Source organism: Eurosta solidaginis, chromosome 2 (assembly GCF_040869045.1).
Source record: "Eurosta solidaginis isolate ZX-2024a chromosome 2, ASM4086904v1, whole genome shotgun sequence".
Lineage (NCBI taxonomy): Eukaryota > Metazoa > Arthropoda > Insecta > Diptera > Tephritidae > Eurosta > Eurosta solidaginis.
This window is the reverse complement of record NC_090320.1, coordinates 268,217,563-268,240,518: the sequence shown is the minus strand read 5'-3', so window position 1 is coordinate 268,240,518 and position 22,956 is coordinate 268,217,563. Positions and strand designations below refer to the sequence as shown.

Sequence of the window (22,956 nt, the reverse complement as noted above, 5' to 3'; positions counted from 1 at the left end):
TGCAGAGGATGTAAAGTCAAAAAGAAAATTTTTATTGATTTCGATTAAGTCACATATTTTTGTGCAGGACGTTGTATGGAAAATAATCAAGAAGAAGCATTGGTACTGAATTCGCCTTGCGCCTTGTACAACAATATGTCAGTTAATCGAAATCAATACAAATTTTGTTTTGACTTGATATGCACGGCGAATTGGTTGAATTCGCTTTGGAATCACCTTGTATAGATTCGCCTTGATAAAATATCGTTCAACTCAACTTTACCAGGCGAAATCAACCAATGCGCCGTGCAGAAGAATGTCAAGTCAAAAGAAAATTTTTATTGATTTCGACTAATTGACATGTTGTTGTACAAGGCGTTGTATGGGAAATAATCAAGAAGAAGCAATCAGCTGTTGGCATAACAAAACCTGGTACTGAATTCGCATTGGTTCAACTGAAAAAGGCTGATTTTAGTTTTGTATAATTTATAAATTTTTTGTTTACACAACTACCGGTGAACTTTAAATAAATTATCAATTACAGAATCAAACAGGTTACATTTATTGCTTTAATATGTATTATATTTAATTATATTCAAAATCATGAATTCAAGCGAAGTATTTCTGCATATGTATTTAATGGAAAAAGTTAAAGAATGAATACCAATAATAAAGAAAAAGTTACACAAAAAAAAAAAAAAAAAAAAAAAAACGAAAGGAACGGAATATAAAATGTCTCGGTAAAATGCCACTAAAGCGGAAAAATGCTTAAACAAGAAGTTTGACAACGTTCTTTTTTACTGCCTTTACTAGTTTTTGATGATAAGAGCTTTATGTCGGGATATATCATCGGTCCTATAGAAGACTAAAACGTTTCATTATTCACATGGAACACTAGCACGTACTTATTATTTGCTGGTGTCCAAAAAAAAAAAAATAGTTAATCTTTGTTACCGCCATGGTGTGGTCGGCCGGCCTACCACTCCGACGATCCTGGGCTCAAGTCCCGAACATCAAACATTTAGAAACAAGTTGTTTCAATAAGAAAAAAAGATCCAAGCGGGGTCATATCTGGGCAGTGATTTCGCAAACACTACGAGTGTATTTCTGCCATGAAAAGATGCTCACTAAAAACTCATCTGCCTTACACATGCCGTTCGGAGTCGGCGTAAATCATGTAGGTTACGTCCCACCAATTTGTAGGAAAAATTAAAAGGAGCACGACGCAAATTGGATGAGATGCTCGGCTTAAATCTATTCAAAGGTATTTATTTTTTTCGTTGCCAATCATGAACTGTACTGCTTTGAGCAATATTTCTATTTGTTCTTCAATCAGCTTTAACTTTTATTTTCTTATACAAAATCATTTACATTAGCGACCGAAAACTAGTTGCAAACATGTCTGTCTAGATCTACATCTAGAAATCATGACGTTATAAACATTTATTTTAACTATGCGTTAATCCTAAAAAATGTACAAAAGGTTTAACCTTAACTCTAATACAACAGATCCAATCTAGTCGAGTTAGCAAGCTCTTTTCGAAATCTTTAATGAAGCGAGCTATGCTGTTATGACTTCCGCGCTAATAACGGCGTAATTGGCTGGTCTTTTCTACGCATATCCTCATGCCGTTCTGCCTCCTTTTCACCATACAAATCAAGATGTCTGCCATTACGCCAGACCAGAATATCAAAGAATATACCGACCGAAGTAAGAGCTGTAATAAGAAGTTAAAAAAAAAAAGAAAATGTTTGCTTAGAAAATGAATTTTTTGAAATTTGTTCTTGGTAAATCTGGCTCGTAATCATTCCCTCAGTAATTAACTTACACTCAATTACCAAATACAAGTAATTATTTAAATGTATGATAATTGTTCTGGTCTGTTCTAATTACACTGGTTTACAGCCAAAATGCACGCTATTATAAAATTCCTATGTAAAATCACCCCCTGATTTCGAAAATCAAGGTTATTTTTGAGATATTTACGAATAACCGCTTAAAAAAAAGGAAAAAAAAAAAAAATTGGGTCCACTTAATCATATATATCTCAAGAACAACACTTTTTGCTAGGCCCTGCAGATTCAAAGATAACGAACAATCATTACGGATTTTTTAAATTTTAATTTAATACTTAAGTACCCTACTGGTACATATGTGATAGCATTCGTATATCAGTTAGTTAGCAGATAGATTTTCGAAGGGTTATTAGATACAAAAAACTCATGTTCTTCGTATTTGATTAATTTGAGCAATTTTTGCAATATCTCTTACGTTTCCTTCGTATTTACTGCATGCGCGATCGGGATAGATGGCTTTTGGTAGCCAATATGCAATAATACGGCCTTTAAACTTAATTTATTGCCGTCTATGAACAATCGCCACTCTCTTGAATCATATAGTTCACCAAACTGTTTGAATAGACCAGCAATGTCTTTGCAGTAACAAACACTGTCCTCCTTCGTATAGTACTTGGAAAATTGTTCGTGACGAGTTCTATAATATTGTAACGAATTTAGGGAAACTCCGCTTATTTTACACCTTCTACCAACGTTCGTATCTCTAAATTGTTGAATAAATAACTCCAATATTCGATAATGCAAAATGGTCTTTCTTAGAATACTTCACAATAACACTCATACTTCGCAACCAATAGCGTGCTTAAATCAAACTCATTGCTCTTGCCGCAGCTGGTGCTGCTTTTATACTCTTCGGTTTCCTCGTTCGCATATTTCTAGGCGTTTCTCCTAGAATTTAATAGTTCGCTGAAGATTGCATACTTTTGTGAGTATCTCAGAAATATGCATGTGTATGTGTGGGAACTACTTTGCTGATGATTGCATACTTTTGCGAGTATCTCTCCGGTGCTGTATGTAGTACATATGTGTAGATATAATTATTTATTTTTTTTATGTAGATACAAGTGAATGCTTAGTATCGGCTTAGAGATGATAGTATCCCTTAGTGTTGCTAATATTCGTCACAATATGTTACCTTAACATCGGATGAAACAAATTTAAATTGTTGCATACGAGAGGCGCGTAGTTCGGCCCTTTTCCTTTAACAATTCCAAATCCTTTATCCAATCATTGAGTTGTGTCGTGACAAAGAATTTCTTTCGTTTTCCGTTTGAAATCCAATACAACATGATGCCGCGTAATCAGATACTGCTGTTGACAATGAAACTGGATCCGGAACTAAAGTTAAATTTGATTCTGGCAATGTAGCTTCCGTTGAATTTAGTTCTGGTAATGACACTGTAGATACGCTCGCATAGGTTACTTTTCTTGACTTTCCAACCGCAAGTACTTTTGTAGTACAAATATCCTTGATTTTCGGAGTCAGGGGGTGATTTTACATAGGAATTTCATAATGGCGTCTCTGGTGCAGAAAAAAAAATTGGAATTTGTGATCCAGTATTATTAAACTTACCCATTGCCAGTATATTAACATAATATCGAAATTTTGTCTGATCGTACAATTGACAATTCCCCCGACCGCTACACGTTTCCGTCCACACCAAACAAGTCGAATCAATTATACGTCCAAATATAATTGGTCCAGGTATTAAAGCCAGCAAACTGAACATCATCAATGAAAGACCTTGTGCAAATGATTTATCTTTTGTTTCGACAGCGCGATAGTTTACCAACAAATTACCGATGCGTCCCGAAGAGCCAAACCAATTCACTATCATCGAAGCTATTGTAAAAGTGTAGAAAGATATGGAGCAACCTTTCAAGCATACACCTGGTACGAGTGTTTCAGCGAATGAATCTGCATAACGGAGAGTGCGTGAAATCGGTTGGTCTGTAGTTGTCGAATCATCAAAACTTTTTGTTTTCATTGTGTATTGTGTTGATGAAATTAGGGTTTCAGGAAGTGGTCTTATTGTCGTAGGAAGCTCGTAAACCAATTTTTGTTGTTGGGGTTTGTTTTCACTGTTGCTCAAGAAACTAGGCGTAGTTGACGAATATTTGAATGGGGTGGTATAATTCAGAGTTTCAATGCAGGAACAATTTGAAAATATCTGAAAATAAAAAAATTTAAATTTGCAATAATTACGCTGTACAACTGTAACTTTGCAACAATGTAACCAGGGTATTTTTTTGAAAGGCGGCCACCGTGGTGTGATGGTAGCGTGCTCCGCCTACCACACCGAATGCCCTGGGTTCACACCCCGGGCAAAGCAACATCATTAGAAATAAGGTTTTTCAATTAAAAGAAAACTTCTAAGCGGGGTCGCCCCTCGGCAGTGTTTGGCAAGCGCTCCGGGTGTATTTCTGCCATGAAAAGCTCTCAGTGAAAACTCATCTGCCTTGCAGATGCCGTTCGGAGTCGGCATAAAACAAGTAGGTCCCGTCCCGCCAATTTGTAGGAAAAATTAAAAAGGAGCATGATGCAAATTGGAAGAGAAGCTCGGCCTAAAATCTCTTCGGTGGTTATCGCGCCTTAAATTTATTTATTTATTTTTTAAAAGGTGGCTGGCTTCGCACAGATAACTTTTCTGAACAAACTTAGTACACTTATTGCAGTAAGTCCAGTTTAGTTTTAATATTCAGTTAAAGATTATGCTGGTCACAAGCAATGTATACAAAACAAGTGTGATATCCGTCAACTGCCTGACAGGATGTACAAAATGGCTACTTTTAGCGAATTGGCAGCGTTTTGACAGGATGTTCAAACTGGCGCGCATACTTCAGCGGGTGTTAGAAAGAGATGCAGGAAGAGACCCCGACAGTAACTTTAAAAATCGCGTGATCCAATCTAGTTGTTATTTTGATGCCTATACTGAAGACACAATCGTCACAAGGAGCCCTTCGGCCATAAAGAATTGATTAGGTTTTGGTGACTAAGGAGAAATTGATCCTTATAAAACAGTTTACATTCCGTACTAACACTTGAAAGTACCACCGTCCTTCCACCCATTTTTACTTATTTTCGATGACATCAGGAAGTTGTTACGTGTTGATACAATATGTTGCCAAAGATATTTTCAAGTCTCGGAGCAATATATTCTTGCTTTCTAGGACACCAAATTGTTACTCCCAGATTTTATGCAACTTGACCATGGGCCTCTTGTTCAGTGAAAATGATCTGTACCAAAGCCGTTTTTTGAAAATTACCATGCTTACTTTGTTGCAAGGAAGAGGGTCCAATCGCGTTATTGGAGCAAAGCTAATATTTCAGAATAATTATGGGACATGTTTCGGAGGTACTAAACCCGTAATCGTCTTACTAGCAGAACCGACGACGTACTTCTGCCCGATTCAAAGCTCTTTTCGCTTTCCTCTTTCACTATCTCATTTTTGCCACACCCTCTTTTGTTTCTTTTCTCTCAATTTAACACATTTCACTCTTATCCTATTTATCTTCCTCGTCTCGCCATTTTTCTCAACCGAGGGCGACGGTCACCCTGTGGTGTGGTGGAGGCGTGCTCCACCTGCCACCATTGTAAATATATATATAGTAAACAATGCCTGCCACATCGAAGGCCTTCGGTTTAAGACCCGAGAAAAGCAAAATCAAAACTAAAAATGAAGTTTTTATACCCAGCTGTACTTGTACACAGGGTAGTATAACTTTGATTGTATAGCGGTTGGTTGTACAGGTATAAAGGAATCGAGATAGACTTCTATATATCAAAATCATCAGTATCGAAAAAAAAAAAAATGATTGAGCCATGTCCGGTAGACGAGCTTATCTGGACCCAGATAAATTAGTATTGAAAATGAGCGAAATCGGATGAGAACTACGCCCACTTTTTATATATATCGTCGCCCGCTTGCCAGAAGCATGAATGTGCCCAAATGAAAATGTTGGGAAATCGAGTTTCAAAGTTTATTGCTCTCAAAATTAGAAGAATTACTTTCTAGGGTAAAAAAAATATACTTATATATTGTGACGAATATTAGCAACACTAAGGGATACTACCATCTCTAACCCGATACTAAGCAGTCACTGGTATGTACATAAACAAATCAATCATTATGTCTACACATATGCACATACAAGCAGCGGAGAGATACGCACAAACACATGCATATATCTGAGATACTCACAAGGGTATGCAATCATTGGTGGAAGTATTACTCCTATCTACACTCGCATATTGCTATGCGAGAAGCTATAAACGTGCATCTGTAGTTTATAGCTGGTAAGTTTATAGCTGGTAACTAAGTAGTAAATTCTAGAAGAAGAAACGCCTAGAAGTATGCGAACGAGGAAACCGAAGAGTATAAAAGCAGCACAAGCTGAGGCTGAGCATCGCCTAGAAGTATGCGAACGAGGAAACCGAATAGTATAAAGGCAGCACAAGCTGAGGCATGAGCAATCAGTTTGATTTAAGCACGCTATTGGTTGCGAAGTATAAGTGTTATTGTGAAGTAGTGTAATAAAGACCATTTTGCATTATTGAATATTGGAGTTATTTATTCAACAGTTTAGCGATACGAACGTTAGCAGAAGATTTGGAATAAGCGGAATTACTCTAAATTCGTTACAATATTATAACCACACTATGCTCTTTTAACTGAGATAATTGTTCTGCGTGGCACTGCCCCTTTCTTACAATGCATTTCCCAACGTTTCTGGAGCCATAACTCGACGAAAAATTTGGTGCACATGTGTGCCTTTTAACAGGAAATATTTTCAGTAAAAATGGACTAAATCGGTTAAATCGCCTTTTTATATATAAAATATTTTGTAAAAGTGCGTAGATGCAGGTAATAAGCTTTTTATAAACTGAAAGAAAAAGACTGGTAAAATCAACTGAAATACGGGTCAATTCAACCGAAATTCCTGTCAATTTTTATCCATCGCAATAAGATGTTGAATCAACTGCGCACAAATCGTTGATTCGTAATTGGCCGTTTTAGTAGTCAAATGAACAAAAAAAGTTGTTGTTACAGCTTTGTATGAAAGTACCTATGTTGCCATATAAATAAATAAATGTAAGGCGCGATAACCTCCGAAGAGAATTTAGGCCGAACTTCTCTTCCAATTTGTGTCGTGCTCCTTTTTAATTTTTTTTACAAATTGGCGGAAAGCGACCTACTTCTTTTATGCTGACTCTGAACGGCATCTGCAAGGCATATGAGTTTTCACTGAGAGCATTTAATGGCAGAAATACACTCGGAGTGTTTGCCGAACACTGCCGAGGGGCGTCTCCGCTTAGAAAATTTATCTTCTAATTGAGAAAGCTTGTTTCTAAAATTTTTATGTTGCTTTTCCCGGGGTGTGAACCCAGGGTTCTCGGTGTGGCAGGCGGAGTACGCTACCATCACACCACGGCGGCCGCCATATAAATACGTAAATATGTGAATTAATAAATACGCATGCTCGCTGCATATACATACCTATGAATATAGAAATGAAAATAGTAGTCCCTAAACTGATTCTCAATTCTTTCAGTTGCAGCTCAGCTCATTCTCAATTTCTCCTCTCGCATGTAGTTGATTGTTTCGAACAAAACTTGTAGTATAAATGTTTGACGTAACGTTTTAAAAAGAGAACTTGTAAGTTATAGAAAAGTAAAGAATCAAATCGCAGGAAGGTTATTCACCACTGAAGTAAATTTACATGTAATTCGGCAAGTTTAATTTTCGTAACACGATTCCAAAACAACTCAAACTTTTATTTTGTCGGAAACATCAAGATTAAAAAAAGATCTTTTTTCATTATCTTATTAGACTCGTTCGCGTGAGTGAAAATTCATAAAAACTTGAACAAAATGTTACTAACTTCGGAAAAATTCTGTTCGTTCAAGCCAAACTTTTGCAAAAGGAGGGCGCAATTATGCATTTCGCTTGGACAAGAAGTTGCAAAATTGTACCCGATAAATAGGTGTCCCGGTATCTCATAATTTTTTGCACAGCAAATTCAAAAAAGGGTGTTTCGTTTTGTATTGATAACTGAAAAACTAGTTTTTTATTGTTTTCCTATTTTGTGTGTTTTTTTCGATTTGATGGTTTTCTTATTTTGGTGTTTTTTTTAACAAGTGGCACCATCGTCATAAGTACAAAGTAGAGAGCGCGGTGAGCGTAAAATTCTCTTTGAAATTTGCTCATGTATTGACTGTTTATCGCTGTTGAAATGACCAGTGAGATCAGTTGTGTTAACAGAAAAATCAGTTAGATTGATTAGGAATCTGTCAATTTTACAGAATTTTGTTAACTTAAGAACGACAATTTCTCTTCTGTTGAAATGACTAAACTAATTTGTTCGCTTGACAAGGAGCTCGGTCGAATTAACCATAATTCGATCAATTTCACCGAATCTCCGTTAAGTCAAGAACAACAGAACCGATTTGTTGATTTTACGAGCACCATTTCTTTCAGTGTAGTAAAAGTTGGAAATTTTCGTTAATAACCCTGCCCTTTTTTGTAATGACGCTTTTTAGTACAATGGCACTTGTGTGTTTATGTTTGTTGTTCTGTTATATCTTTATTTTAAAACAAACAGTAGGGAAATCCCCATATCTGAAGGAAAACTGCATTATTACCCGCTCAAGGTCATTGGTGTTAGCCTCTGTATTCTTTTTGCTTCTTTTAAACGAAAATTAGTTCAGAATAGAACCATCTTGGACTCCAATGGACTCCTAAATTACTGAACCGATTTTGAATTTGTTTTGCACCCCGTGTGTAGTTTGATCTAACTTGAAATATAGGATAGGTTATATCTCAGTTTATAGTCGCAATATTATTTTATTGCAATTTTTTTTCATTTGTTTATACGTAATATTAAAATGTTACGTATACGCAGTGGCACTCATATTTTCAGGTGGTGCGGATATACATACTTCCGTGTAATTGCTTGGTGTTTAATTAAACACCCTGCTTATCAATAAAAAATATTATAGGGAATGATATCAAGTATAGCTCATCACCAGGCCCGCCGAGAACGGGAGGAGGTCTGAGGGGGCCCGCGATTTAGAGGTACTATGACATTTTTTTAATACAGGAGAGTCTAGTTGTTCCATATGCAATTTTTAAGCCGAATTTCGAAAGCAACGAAAATCTGCATTTCGTTTTAATATTATAGTAAGTGTGAAAAATAAAAATCTATATATATAAAAAGAAAGGCTAAAATGTGTGATAATTGGTCGCCGGTATTTGAAGAGATGCGTCGGTCGATTTTGTTCAAACTTTCACACAAGTTGCGTAAACCTCACGCGGTGGTTACTACAGGTACAGGGTCTCGAGATATAGGCCAAAACGTGGCCCAGTGAATGCCTAGACAGTGTTTATATAATATGGATATCAAATGAAATCCGTTGATGAGTGCTTTGGTACAGAGTAATATATTATCCAGAGACGGACTGGGACTGGGATTAGGACTAGGACTGGGTTGTGACTCGGAGTGGGACTGGGACTGGAATAAAATACATACCACCCTCTGGGACAGGCAACAAAGGATGCAGAAGATTGCGAAGGAATTGAGAGAAGAGAAAAGAGAGAAGGAGATTGAGAAAGAGACAGTAGAATGAAACGAAGATGGAGATTGATGAAAAGGAAAAGACGGAGGGAGGAGTGAATAAAAGGATTAGGAAAAAGTGGGGAGGGGGGGAGGGCAGAGTCAGGCGGAAAAAGCTTATTAAAATGTATGCAGATAGGCCAAATTTAGGGCAGGACAACGTCTGCCGGGTCTTCTAGTATGTATATGTATTTGTGCGCAGCCTTGTAACACTATTAAGCACACAAAACAAACAACAACAGCATTTCAAGTGTACAGCTGGGTTTGTAATGTTCGGTTTCACGCGAACTTAGACTTCATTACTTGTTTTAATTAGAAAGAAGTTTTTCCAAGCGGTATTTCTGCCGTGAAAAGCTTTTCAGTAAAAATTAATCTGCCTTGCAGCTGCCGTTCAGGGTCGGCATAAAACATGTAGGAAATTTGTAGGAAATATTTAAAAGAAAAACGACGAAAATTTGGAAGAAAATCGTGCTCTAAGTCTCGTCGGAGGTAAAACGCGCCAAACATTTAATTTTTTTTATTTTGTTTATTCCCTCGCCCTCTTGTTGTACTTTTACATCTCTTTAACTCTCTAATAGCGCTATTTTCGTCTCCCTTCTACTTCACCCCTTTCACTGTATCTCCCACTACCTCTTTCTCTCTCTTTTTTCTGCCCATTCTGTTACTTTAAACTTGTCCTATACAACTATCACGTCGCCCTCCCCCTTGCGACCTCTTTTTCTCTAACTTTGACCCTCTTCTCACTTCCTCTCCTCTCACCACCAATTATGCTATAGAAGAATGCCCACTCACATAATAAGGACGAGACTCTGCGACATTTTATATATAAGAATCCCAAAAAAATTGATCTTGAGTTACCTTTTTATCCGAGTCCCAACCTCTACAACCAGCATGGCATGCAGAAAAGAAAGTGGTATCACTAGGCTCATGGCACACTGGCGAATAAGCTACGTTATCACAACCGCATTTGTTATTGCATTGAGTAGAGAAATTGTAGCTGAAATTCAACGAAAAAATTTAGAACTCAATGTAAAGTTGAAATAAATTTCTAATCACCTTCCACCGTCGTGCAGTGAAATTGAGTCCCCGCAATACATAAAAGTATGCGAAAACTGTCCTAGTATATATACAAAGCCAACAATAACATTCCACATCAGCACCTTGCTCGGCGAGGGCTTTTTCTTCGAAATAATAATGCCGGACCCAATTAGACCAGTTACCATGCCAATAATCGACATTGGACCCACAACAACAGTAGCACTTTGTGCGGATCTATGAAATTGCACTTCCATATATTTGGACAAGAATGTCATATAGCCAGCTGCACCCAAAATATAGAAGACACCCGATATTATGTTGTATATAAGTAATTTATTACGCAAAAGACGCATTAAAGCTGTGGGAAAGTCTATGAATGGAAAGGGAAACATTTTTTTGTTAAATTCAAATGTTTTAAATTGAGTTTTTTTACCTTTGAGTTTTGGAAAGTCGTCGTCTAATGGCGCTGCTGCATTGGCATCTAAAGGAGCATTTAGCGACAACGTACTCCCTAACGGTAAACCATTATCTGATTTCACTCCCTCCAAACGCATCATACATGGCAAATGTGAATTATAATTTTCTGGCTTCTTTTTAGGTAATCGCTTGGGAAAGAGGCCAATTAGTCCGGAAAAGAGCACCATTAGCGTACCCAATATCATCCAGCCAAACCACCACGCGCCTAACCAGCGCGGATCTTTATTGTCAATTATCGGCTTTTTTGAGGGATCAATATACATATTTAACGACATGTAACCTGGAAAGAGAAAAAATCGGAGACTGTGTTAAAAAAGTTTTGTGAAAAAGACCCTACCCTACCTTCGGAGATGAGATCAACCATAAAAAAGGAGATGTTATAGTTGTTGTAGGTCAAGGTAGGCTTAAGATCGTTAGTAAATTGTTATATGTTGTAATGCCGCTAGACTGCTTCAGTAATATTACAAATAGCTATACCATTAGCTACCACTACACTCGCCCCTACTGTAAATGCGCTCAGCACGAGAATGCAAGACACAGTCACAATGCACTTCATTTGCTTACCGCCATTGCGTTAACTTCTCAAACTGTTTATCATGACTTGTACTTTAATACAAGTATTTGCACCTAACAAAAGGTCGAAAGCGCGGTTGCGATTAGCGTAGGTATATGCCACAGAATCCCTTTCTATATGTCAAATACCTGAAATTGGCAGTTGGGGAAAGCAAAATTCTGACGCGCGTTGCTCTGGCACAACATCGATCTAGATACTATAATAGCTATCAATCGGCCAATCCTTAACCATCCTCTACTAGTAATCCATCGGCCCATCGTTTCACAGTTTCACCGTTCCTCATCTATTTTTAACTTTAGCACGTTTCGCCATTCTGCGGCCGATCATTCAAATTCAACCGCATTCCAGCTGAAGGGACAGCATTCTGCACCCACCATTCGAATATTCACCATAACTTAGTTACACCACTCGTTCCGTGACAGCTCACCAATTCGCCGTTTCCTGATTTTCAGTAAATTTTGTCATCCGGTCACCGCATCATCGTTTGCCGATTCTATCGCTAGCTTTGACCACATACTACCTTGAGACGGCGTCTTAGTCGTCTACCGTTCATCTATCATCACGCCTAGTTACAACTCCGTTTCTGTGTGTATAGCGCGGTTTTTCAGTGCGAATTTAAACTTCAGTTAAATTTGTCCAGAGCTCAACCTTGCCACTTTGGTCGATAACATATAATTGTACTGTTCATCTCAATTAAAGCGGTCAAAATGACATGGTTAAACTCTAGACAGTTTAACTGTAGTTTAAATTTGCACTGAAAAAAGGAGCCTATGTTTGACTCAATTATCCTCAGAACTGTAAATTGTAATACTAAATTAAGTACGACCTCTACTCGACTCTGTATTGGTTGAGTGGTACCCCACTCTTCGACGAAACCAACTCTACAAACTTATAAATAATATATGGATGAACAGTATCCTAGGGACTAGACATTGTTATTTCATGATCAGATCGTTCATCGTTACAATTCCTCGCACTCGTTTGGATCATCCATAATATTACCCAAGCCGCATTCAATCTATCTATCAAATTTATTGTTGAAAAGGCACATCCAGTTTCTGAATCTATAGGTCATACTGAGTAATATTCTCCATGGGACCATAGGTCTGAAATGAATTTCGAGCCTCCCTAATTTTGTTAGAAAATTTTATATCCCAATCCGAATAGCGGCTCTCACAAGTAAATTACATGAATATAAATGTCAGATTCGGATTCGGGTTTGGATATAAAAATTTCTAAGAAAATTAGGATGGCTCGAAATTCATTTCGGACCTATGGTCCCATGGACAATATTACTCAGTATGACCCATAGATCCAGAAACTGGAAGTGCACCTGAAGTTTTTTTACCATTTTTTCTAATACAATTTGACCCGCCCTAATGTATATAAACTAGGAGTCTTACGGACAGATGTCCTATTACACATATGATTACAGTTTGACTTACCCAAATAGAAGCCAACAATTGGTCCAATCATTCGTAACGCCATGGCCACAGCCAACATAAGTGGTGTATTTGTCTTTTTCGTATTATCATCAAGATATGTTTGACCAAACGAATAGTAAAGAGTGTTGCCAATGCCGAGCACGAATTGCGACAGAAAAATCAAGACCAAGGGTACAATTGATATAAGTGACTCGCAATCTTGTGATTTCGTTAGACCGCATAATTCTTGTGAATTACGAATAGTTGATTTCTACAATATATTTATAAATTAGTAAATAATAGCAGAATTTACTACTATATAGAGTGGAAATGGAAACAAAATTTTAAATAGAATTGTGTGAAAATTATACCGCAGTAAGAATTACAGTTTTACCTTTACTGAATTTACATTTGATTCAAGACCAAAATTTATCTGCTCTCTCAAGGATATTACATTAAAAATAAGTATTTACTGGTAATGCAATTCTTTTTGCAGTACCAACAAAATATTACTGCTAATTTTTAAAATACTACAACACAAATTGCATTATTAAACAAAGTTCTCATTACGATTTTTCTAGTAACCAATGTTTCTAATTAATCATGAATCACAATGAAAAGTACTAAATTGGTTCACCTACAACCAATGAGGATGTACTTGTCACATTTTTCACATTGTCCACCATTTGTTGTTCTTTTATATATTCCTCAGTTAAATGTAATGCATCATCACCGGCGCCATAAATGAAATTTGGTAACGCTAATATATAACAGGATAGACCGCAAAATACGATGCCCCACGCAATCCAACGTGGCCGATTACGTTGACCTCCAATATAGCTGAGTATGAGCGAGAGAAGGATTTGCGATATTTCATTTCCGCTCAAAATGATACCTATTTCGTTAGCAGGTTACGAGATAGAAGAGGAAGAAAAAATAGAAGCGTTAAAGAATCAATCTGGAATAAATCCATAAGTAAATAAAGTAGCAAAAAAAGTACTGTTATTAGGTAGATGAAATTTACAAAACTATTACTATCGTAGAAAGCGCCAAGGTGTTTTTGAAAGGAACTGTAAGAACCGCTGTTAAAGAGGGATAGGTCGACGAACAATAGGAGAGTTAAAGGCTGAGTGGATAAGAGAGCCGGCTTTGGCACAAGTTGGCTGAAGAAGAATTGTTGATTCAGAAATACATATGTTCTAGCAATCATTCGCGTGTGTGTGTGGTTTTTAATTTTATTTATTTATTTATTTATTTATTTATTTATTTATTTGTTTAAGTCTATGAATTTTAATCCTTACAGACTATGATACAAGGAAAATTTAAAAAATACTTATGCCTAAAAGTAATCGGTTTACTTAGAAAGCAGACTTCAAAATATTCATAAATTCAGCTCTTTGTATAGAAAAATCAAGAGCAACGGAATTACTTATTGAGTTAAGCTCCCGAATAGCACGCGTAATGGGAGCATTACCAGCGTAATTCGTTCTGAAATAATCGTAATAAAATGGAAAGGAATTTCTGAGAGATCTTTGGGGAACATTAAATCGAATCCTTTCCAGCAAATAAGGGCAATCAATGTAGCCATTAATAACGTTATACATGAATGACAAGCACAGTATAGATCTACGATTTTCCAAAGACTTGAGGCTTAAAAGTAAAAGACGTGCAGAGTAGGAAGGAATCGGCTCCGAAAAGTTTAACGGGCGAAGGGCATATTTAAGGAAAATTTTTTGAATTCTCTCAATTCTACAAATGGCCGTTTGGTTGCTTGGTCTCCAAATGAAGACAGCATATTCAATGTGAGATCTAACGTATGACGTGTAGAGCACCTTAAAGGTATAGGGGTCTGAGAATTTTGAAGCATTGCGCCTTACAAATCCGAGCATAGAATATGCTTTCGACGTTACGTAGTTAATGTGATTAATGAAGGAAAACCTTTTGTCAAAAACGACACCCAGGTCTTTAATCTCGTCAACACATTGAAGTTCACAGTTAGATATACTGTATTTTGTAGAGAAATTGTTAGTTGATTTTGAATAAACTATTTGGAAGCATTCAAGGTTCGAATCGAGCTCAAGGCCAGAACAATAATTTTTTTCAAATGGTAATTATTGTTTTTTTTTTAATTTTTCTAAATTTGAAAAATTGAATTTTGCGTATTTAAAGAGAGACAGGAGTTCAGGCACCATTGGTGAAGCTTATTTATATCATCCTGCAGCTTTATGGCATCTTCTTGCGATTTAATAGCTGAGAATATTTTTAAGTCATCTGCATAAAGTAAACACTTTGCAAACGAAAAACAACTGCTGATGTCATTAATAAATAGTATAAATAAAAGTGGGCCTAGTATACTTCCCTGGGGAACGCCAGAAGTCGCAACGAACGGACTAGACATTTTCCCATCAATGGTAACAACGCAGTGTCTATTACTTAAATAAGAACGAATCCACAAAAGAAACGTTGAATGAAAACCGATACAGCTTAATTTTTTTATCAGAACTGTGTGAGGAACTCTATCAAAAGCTTTGGAAAAGTCAGTGTAAATGCAATCAACCTGTAGTCCAGCAGAGAAAGAATCTACACAGTATTCGCTAAAAACAGCAAGATTTGAAACCGTGGACCTATCAGCAACAAACCCGTGCTGGTTGGGTGATATAAGGGATTTAACAGCAAAACTCAACTTGGCATTCACAGCATGCTCAAAAATTTTAGAGATTGTGGACAGCTTGGATATTGGTCTATAGTTACGCACATCGTTCTTATTTCCACATTTGAAAACGGGCGTAATCGAGGTGAGCTTCCAATCATCGATGAACGTCCCACATGATAATGATTTATTGAAAATCAGAGTCAACGGATAGACCAAGGCTGGACAGTTTTTTAACAAGACAGAAGAAAACCCATCAACGTCAGTTTGGGATGAGGATTTAAGTATAATAATAGCCTTACTAACATCCTCACAGGAGAGAGTAAGCGTACCGAAGTTCAGGGTACTAACGGCATCCAATGAAAAATCAACCGCTTTATTATTATCATCCTGAGAAAAATTTGACTTAAAAAACTCAGCAAATAAGTTCGCTGCCTCACTTAGAGATCGCGCAGGTTGATCATCAAGGAAAACTCCAGAGGGTACAATGGAGCCGCCTTTTTTTGACTTTATATAGTTCCAAAAAGTTTTAGGATTCGATTTAATATTCGACTCAATATTATAAATATAGTTATTGTACAGAAACTTATCCAAATGATTAAATATCTTTAAATAGTGCTTGTACTTAGTAAAGAATATATGATTCTTTGACCGTTTGAAGTTACGCAAATATTTATTTTTTATGTTCTTCAGTTTTTTTAATTCTTTCGAATACCACGGAAGTTTATACGGCCTCTTTCGCTTTACCGGAATTTTATCCAAACAGTGATTAAATAGAGTGGATTTGAACGTGGCGAAGCAGTTAGAGGTATCAAGTCCCTCCAGTAATTCGTCCCAGTTTATTTCCATTAAAAAATCGTTAAATCTAGGAAAATCGCACGAATTGAAGTTGAATGTTAATCTGCTATCTGAAGTATCCGACGCATAACAGTAAAAACTACAAGTAATGACCAGTGGTAGGTGATGCCTATCCTTGGGAATAACTGCATTAGAGCATTCGCTGACTTCACAATTAATGTTGTCACTTATAAATACTAGATCCAATAATCTATTTAGGGCATTAACACTTTTACTAATTTGCTTTAAATTGAGACTCAATAAATTATCAATGAAATACAGTTCGTGATTCAAAGAAAGATTATTAGGTGTGAGACCATAACTAGAATTATTTGTTGACCAGTGAATATTACAAAGGTTGAAGTCTCCAAGCACGCAGAGGTGGTTATCATTAAGGTTTCGTAAAACAAGAGAGATTATGTTATCAGCATGAGCTTTGTATACATCAAATGCGCTGCCTGGTGGAACATAAGAGGCAAGCAGATATAGGGAGCCATGCGCACCAGAACCAGAACCATTTATACACACGCAGATTTGGTCAAGTAGCGAGTCGTCATTGTTGAGCGGAAATAAAAATGAACGCAGCTGGCGCTTGACAGCATTTAAACACCACCACCGCGAATGCAACCAGTTTTCCCAGCATCCCGATCCTTGCGATAGACATTGAAAAGATTTGGGTCAAAGAACTCACTATCAAAAAATTTTTCATTGAGCCATGTCTCGATGAAGACAAAGATATCATAATCCATTTGCGCACTAAAATTATACACAAGATCAGACTTGGTTCTCATGCCAGATACATTGTGAAAATATATCCTTAAGTCGTTACTGCTTTTATTAGCGGGACGATTTCTCCCTACTGTGTGCGAGGAGGCTTTTTGTGAGCCTTCCGAAAAAACTGAAAAGGCTTCACCGTAACATTAGTCGGCCAAATTTCGGAGCTGAGCAATTTGTCAAATGATGACTCAGGAACTCCCAACTTGAAGCTAACTCTATTCAGATTTGCCAACGCAACATCTTTTTTTACTAGCTTCGTACAACTTAATGCGGTTTTATTTAAATTAGCTTGCCTAGCCACATATTCAATTATATTATCTTCAGTTACAGATGGCGAAAAAGACGATATATGTAGCCATTTGTAACGATCAGCAACCACCAGATCGCTCGATGCGTTAGATCCTCTAATAAGAATTCGAGAATTAGTATTTTTCATTTTAGTTCGAGTTTTAGACACATTTGCCCCCTGTCCATCATCCTTAATAGACGCATGAGTGGATGAAGAAGAAGCCGAAATACCCGTCGTTGGCACGGCCGTAATTATGGATGCATACGTATTGCGAGAATTATTTGAAGTTGAAATAACACTCTGAGGCGTCGACGTCACAGCATTGGACACCGTTGTATTAGTAGTGCAAGCAGCTGCAGTACTAATATTTGAGATAGCACTAATCGATACGACAGATGATTGAGGATTCATAGGCACTGACGTCACAACACTAGGCGTTGAAGTTTTAGTAGTGCAAGCAGCAGCACTTGTCGATAGTACGGATGGTTGGGCACTCACTGGCACTGACGTCACAACATTATTATTTACTGTATCCGCATGCACTGACGTCACAACACTAGGCGACGTGATTGTAATGGCACAAGCAGCAGCATCAACAGCAACAGGCGAGCGAGCATTCTCATGCACTGACGTCACAACGTTCGTTGTATTAGAAGTATTTGACATGTTAGCACTCTCATTAGTTGAGGGTGGCAGATGAGAGGGATTACCGTACCACACATCGGCATTATTCATGACTTGTTTAACTGCGACTTCAAAAGAGCCGCGTAAACAATTTATTTCCGCGGTGAGGGAAGCAATTGTATTGTCTTTTTCTACCATATCGCGCTGAAACGCTAATAATAACAACAATAAATTTGTATAAATCCTTAAACAAATTTTTAGAATCGTGGCTAAAACTCAGGCTTACCAATAAAATATCTTTTTGTTTTTTTTTTCTCCGACGTTGTGGCAGCGCATGCCCTCAAGTGGCCGGATGAACCCAGGCTAATCTTGTTCATTTTTTTTTAATACATAATTGTTAATTTTTATTGTTACCTATAGAATCTCGTCAACTTTTCGATAACAAATTGATAACTTTTCGTAAGCATACCAATAACTCGTCGATAAAAAATCAGTAAACTTTGTTATCGATAGCAAGTATAAAATACTTCGATAACAAATCGAGTTTTCGTCTATTCCGCGCTGATAACAAACATATAACATATAACAACTATTAACGAACGACTAGTCGATAAGAAATGGATAATACGCCCATATTCCGTTGATAACAAACAGATAAATGATCGATTACAAACACTTCGATAACAAATTGATAAAATGCAGTCTCGTTTTGTCTTTGGCTTCGGTTTTGACTTTTAAGGCCAGATTATGTATGTCGCAGTCGATATCATTCACATTTAACACTATATAATACCAAAAATTTTACGAAGGCAATCAGGTTTACTTTCACTCACTTCATACTAATTCTGGTTCATACGAGCAAGTACGACTGGTTCCATTATACATAATATGCCCCTTAATCTTTATTTACCCCGCCTTTTCGTTATTCCTTTTTTATACTCAGTTGAGCAGAGCTCACAGAGTATATTAAGTTTGATTGGATAACGGTTGGTTGTACATATATAAAGGAATCGAGATAGATATAGACTTCCATATATCAAAATAATCAGGATCGAAAAAAAATTTGATTGAGCCATGTCCGTCCGTCCGTCCGTCCGTCCGTCCGTTAACACGATAACTTGAGTAAATTTTGAGGTATCTTGATGAAATTTGGTATGTAAGTTCCTGAGCACTCATCTCAGATCGCTATTTAAAATGAACGATATCGGACTATAACCACGCCCACTTTTTCGATATCGAAAATTTCGAAAAATCGAAAAAGTGCGATAATTCATTACAAAAGACCGATAAAGCGACGAAACTTGGTAGATGAGTTGAACTTATGACGCAGAATAGAAAATTAGTAAAATTTTGGACAATGGGCGTGGCACCGCCCACTTTTAAAAGAAGGTAATTTAAAACTTTTGCAAGATGTAATTTGGCAGTCGTTGAAGATATCATGATGAAATTTGTCAGGAACGTTACTACTATTACTATATGTACGCTTAATAAAAATTAGCAAAATCGGGGAAGGACCACGCCCACTTTTAAAAAAAAATTTTTTTTAAAGTAAAATTTTTACAAAAAATTTAATATCTTAACAGTATATAAGTAAATTATGTCAACATTCAACTCCAGTAATGATATGGTGCAAAAAAATACAAAAATAAAATAAAATTTCAAAATGGGCGTGGCTCCGCCCTTTTTCATTTAATTTGTCTAGGATACTTTTAACGCCATAAGTCGAACAAAAATTAACCAATCCTTTTGAAATTTGGTAGGGGAGTAGATTTTACGACGCTAACTGTTTTCTGCGAAAATGGGCGAAATCGGTTGATGCCACGCCCAGTTTTTATACACAGTCGTCCGTCCGTCCGTCCGTCTGTTCGTTAACACGATAACTTGAGTAAATTTTGAGGTATCTTCATGAAATTTGGTATATATGTTCCTGGGCACTCATCTCAGATCGCTATTTAAAATGAACGATATCGGATAATAACCACGCCCAATTTTTCGATATCGAAAATTTCGAAAAATCAAAAAAGTGCGATAATTCATTACCAAATACGCATTAAGCGATGAAACTTGGTAGGTGAGTTGAGCTTATGACGCAGAATAGAAAACTAGTAAAATTTTGGCCATTGGGCGTGGCACCGCCCACTTTTAAATGAAGGTAATTTAGAAGTTTTGCAAGCTGTAATTTGGCAGTCGTTAAAGATATCATGATGAAATTTGGCAGGAATGTTACCCTTATTACTTTATGTCTGCTTAATAAAAATTAGCAAAATCGGAGAACGACCACGCCCACTTTTTAAAAATTTTTTTTTTTAAATTCAAATTTTAAAAGAAGAGTTAATATCTTTACAGCATATAAGTAAATTATGCCAACATTCAACTCCAGTAATGATGTGGTGCAACAAATTACAAAAATAAAAGAAAATTTCAAAATGGGCGTGGCTCCGCCCTTTTTCATTTAATTTGTCTAGGATGCTTTTAATGCCATAAGTCGAACAAAAATTAACCAATCCTTGTGAAATTTGGTAGAGGCTTGTCTCCTAGGACAATAACTGTTTTCTGTGAAAAAGGGCGAAATCGGTTGAAGCCACGCCCAGTTTTTATACACAGTCCACCGTCTGTCCTTCCGCTCGGCCGTTAACACAATAACTTGAGCAAAAATCGATATATCTTTACTAAACTTACACACGTACTTATCTGAGCTCACTTTATCTCGATATAAAAAATGGCCGAAATCCGACCATAACCACGCCCACTTTATCGATATCGAAAATTACGAAAAATAAAAAAATGCCATAATTCTATACCAAATACGAAAAAAGGGATGAAACATTGTAACTGGATTGGTTTATTGACGCAAAATATAACTTTGGAAAAAACTTTGTAAAATGGGTGTGACACCTACCATATTAAGTAGAAGAAAATGAAAAAGTTCTACAAGGCGAAATCAACAGCCCTTGGAATCTTGGCAGGAATACTGTTAGTGGTATTCCATATATAAATAAATTAGCAGTACTCGACAGATGATTTTCTGGATCACCTGGTCCACATTTTGGTCGATATCCCGAGAACGCCTTCACATATACATCTAAGGGCCACTCGCTTTTAAAACCCTCATTAATACCTTTAATTTGATATCCATATCGTACAAACACATTCTAGAGTCACCCCTGGCCCACCCTAATGGCGATATCTCGAAAAGGCGTCCACCTATAGACCTAATGCCCACTCCCTATTAAAATGCTCAGTAACACCTTTCGTTTGATACCCATATCGTACAAACATTCTAGAGTCACCCCTGGCCCACCCTAATAGCGATATCTCGAAAAGGCGTCCACCTATAGACCTAATGCCCACTCCCTATTAAAATGCTCAGTAACACCTTTCGTTTGATACCCATATCGTACAAACATTCTAGAGTCACCCCTGGCCCACCCTAATGGCGGTATCTCGAAAAGGCGTCCACCTATAGACCTAATGTCCACTCCCTCTTAAAATGCTCAGTAACACCTTTCGTTTGATACCCATATCGTACAAACATTCTAGAGTCACCCCTGGCCCACCCTAATGGCGATATCTCGAAAAGGCGTCCACCTATAGACCTAATGTCCACTCCCTCTTAAAATGCTCAGTAACACCTTTCGTTTCATACCCATATCGTACAAACATTCTAGAGTCACCCCTGGCCCACCCTAATGGCGATATCTCGAAAAGGCGTCCACCTATAGACCTAATGCCCACTCTCTCTTGAAATGCTCAGTAACACCTTTCGCTTGATACCCATATCGTACAAACATTCTAGAGTCACCCTTGGTCCACCTTTATGGCGATATCTCGAAAAGGCGTCCACCTATTGAACTAAGGATTACTCCCTTTTAAAATACTCATTACCACCTTTCATTTGATACCCATATCGTACAAACACATTCTAGAGTCACCTCTGGCCCACCCTAATGGCGATATCTCGAAAAGGCGTCCACCTATAGACCTAATGCCCACTCCCTCTTAAAATGCTCAGTAACACCTTTCGTTTGATACCCATATCGTACAAACATTCTAGAGTCACCCCTGGCCCACCCTAATGGCGATTTCTCGAAAAGGCGTCCACCTATAGACATAATGCCCACTCCCTCTTAAAATGCTCAGTAACACCTTTCGTTTGATACCCATATCGTACAAACACATTCTAGAGTCACCCCTGCCCACCCTAATGACGATATCTCGAAAGGCGTCCACCTATAGACCTCATGCCCACTCCCTCTTAAAATGCTCAGTAACACCTTTCGTTTGATACCCATATCGTACACACATTCTAGAGTCACCCTTGGTCCACCTTTATGGCGATATCTCGATAAGGCGTCCACCTATAGAACTAAGGATTACTCCCTTTTAAAATACTCATTACCATCTTTCATTTGATACCCATATCATGCAAACACATTCTAGAGTCACCCCTGGCCCACCCTAATGGCGACATTTCGAAAAGGCGCCCACCTATAGACCTAATGCCCACTCCCTCTTAAAATGCTCAGTAACACTTTTCGTTTGATACCCATATCGTACAAACATTCTAGAGTCACCCCTGGCCCACCCTAATGGCGATATCTCGAAAAGGCGTCCACCTATAGACCTAATGCCCACTCCCTCTTAAAATGCTCAGTAACACCTTTCATTTTATTCCCATATCGTACAAACATTCTAGAGTCACCCCTGGTCCACCTTTATGGCGATTTCTCGAAAAGGCGTTCACCTATAGAACTAAAGCCCATTCCCTTTTAAAATACTCATTACCACCTTTCATTTGATACCCATATCGTACAA

The 22,956-nt window shown here is 37.4% G+C and overlaps 2 protein-coding genes across 4 annotated transcripts in view; one reads left to right on the top strand and one right to left on the bottom strand.

The window, feature by feature from the left end:
* Positions 1-356: 356 nt before the first annotated feature.
* Positions 357-22,956, top strand: part of Oatp33Eb (Organic anion transporting polypeptide 33Eb) — a 102,116-nt gene continuing 79,516 nt past the window's right edge. Inside the window, exon 1 of one of the 2 annotated variants that reach the window (XM_067767890.1) lies at positions 357-533. Coding sequence is in view for 1 of the 2 variants with exons in the window: in XM_067767888.1 (XP_067623989.1) it covers positions 1,219-1,243 (25 nt within the window). In the remaining variant the exon portion in view is untranslated. Of the gene's footprint in view, positions 534-575; positions 1,244-22,956 lie in introns of those variants that run through there. The other variant, XM_067767888.1, reaches the window with a different exon arrangement.
* The window catches only part of Oatp33Ea (Organic anion transporting polypeptide 33Ea), a 54,376-nt gene continuing 31,933 nt past the window's right edge, over positions 514-22,956 (bottom strand). For both annotated transcript variants that reach the window (XM_067767891.1, XM_067767892.1), the window contains exons 3-9: positions 13,606-13,859; positions 12,986-13,235; positions 10,923-11,246; positions 10,508-10,859; positions 10,310-10,448; positions 3,410-4,007; positions 514-1,697 (exon numbers count right to left, since the gene is read on the bottom strand). In XM_067767891.1, coding sequence (XP_067623992.1) covers positions 1,549-1,697; positions 3,410-4,007; positions 10,310-10,448; positions 10,508-10,859; positions 10,923-11,246; positions 12,986-13,235; positions 13,606-13,859 — 2,066 coding nt within the window. In that variant the 3' untranslated portion in view covers positions 514-1,548. The remainder of the gene's footprint in view (positions 1,698-3,409; positions 4,008-10,309; positions 10,449-10,507; positions 10,860-10,922; positions 11,247-12,985; positions 13,236-13,605; positions 13,860-22,956) is intronic.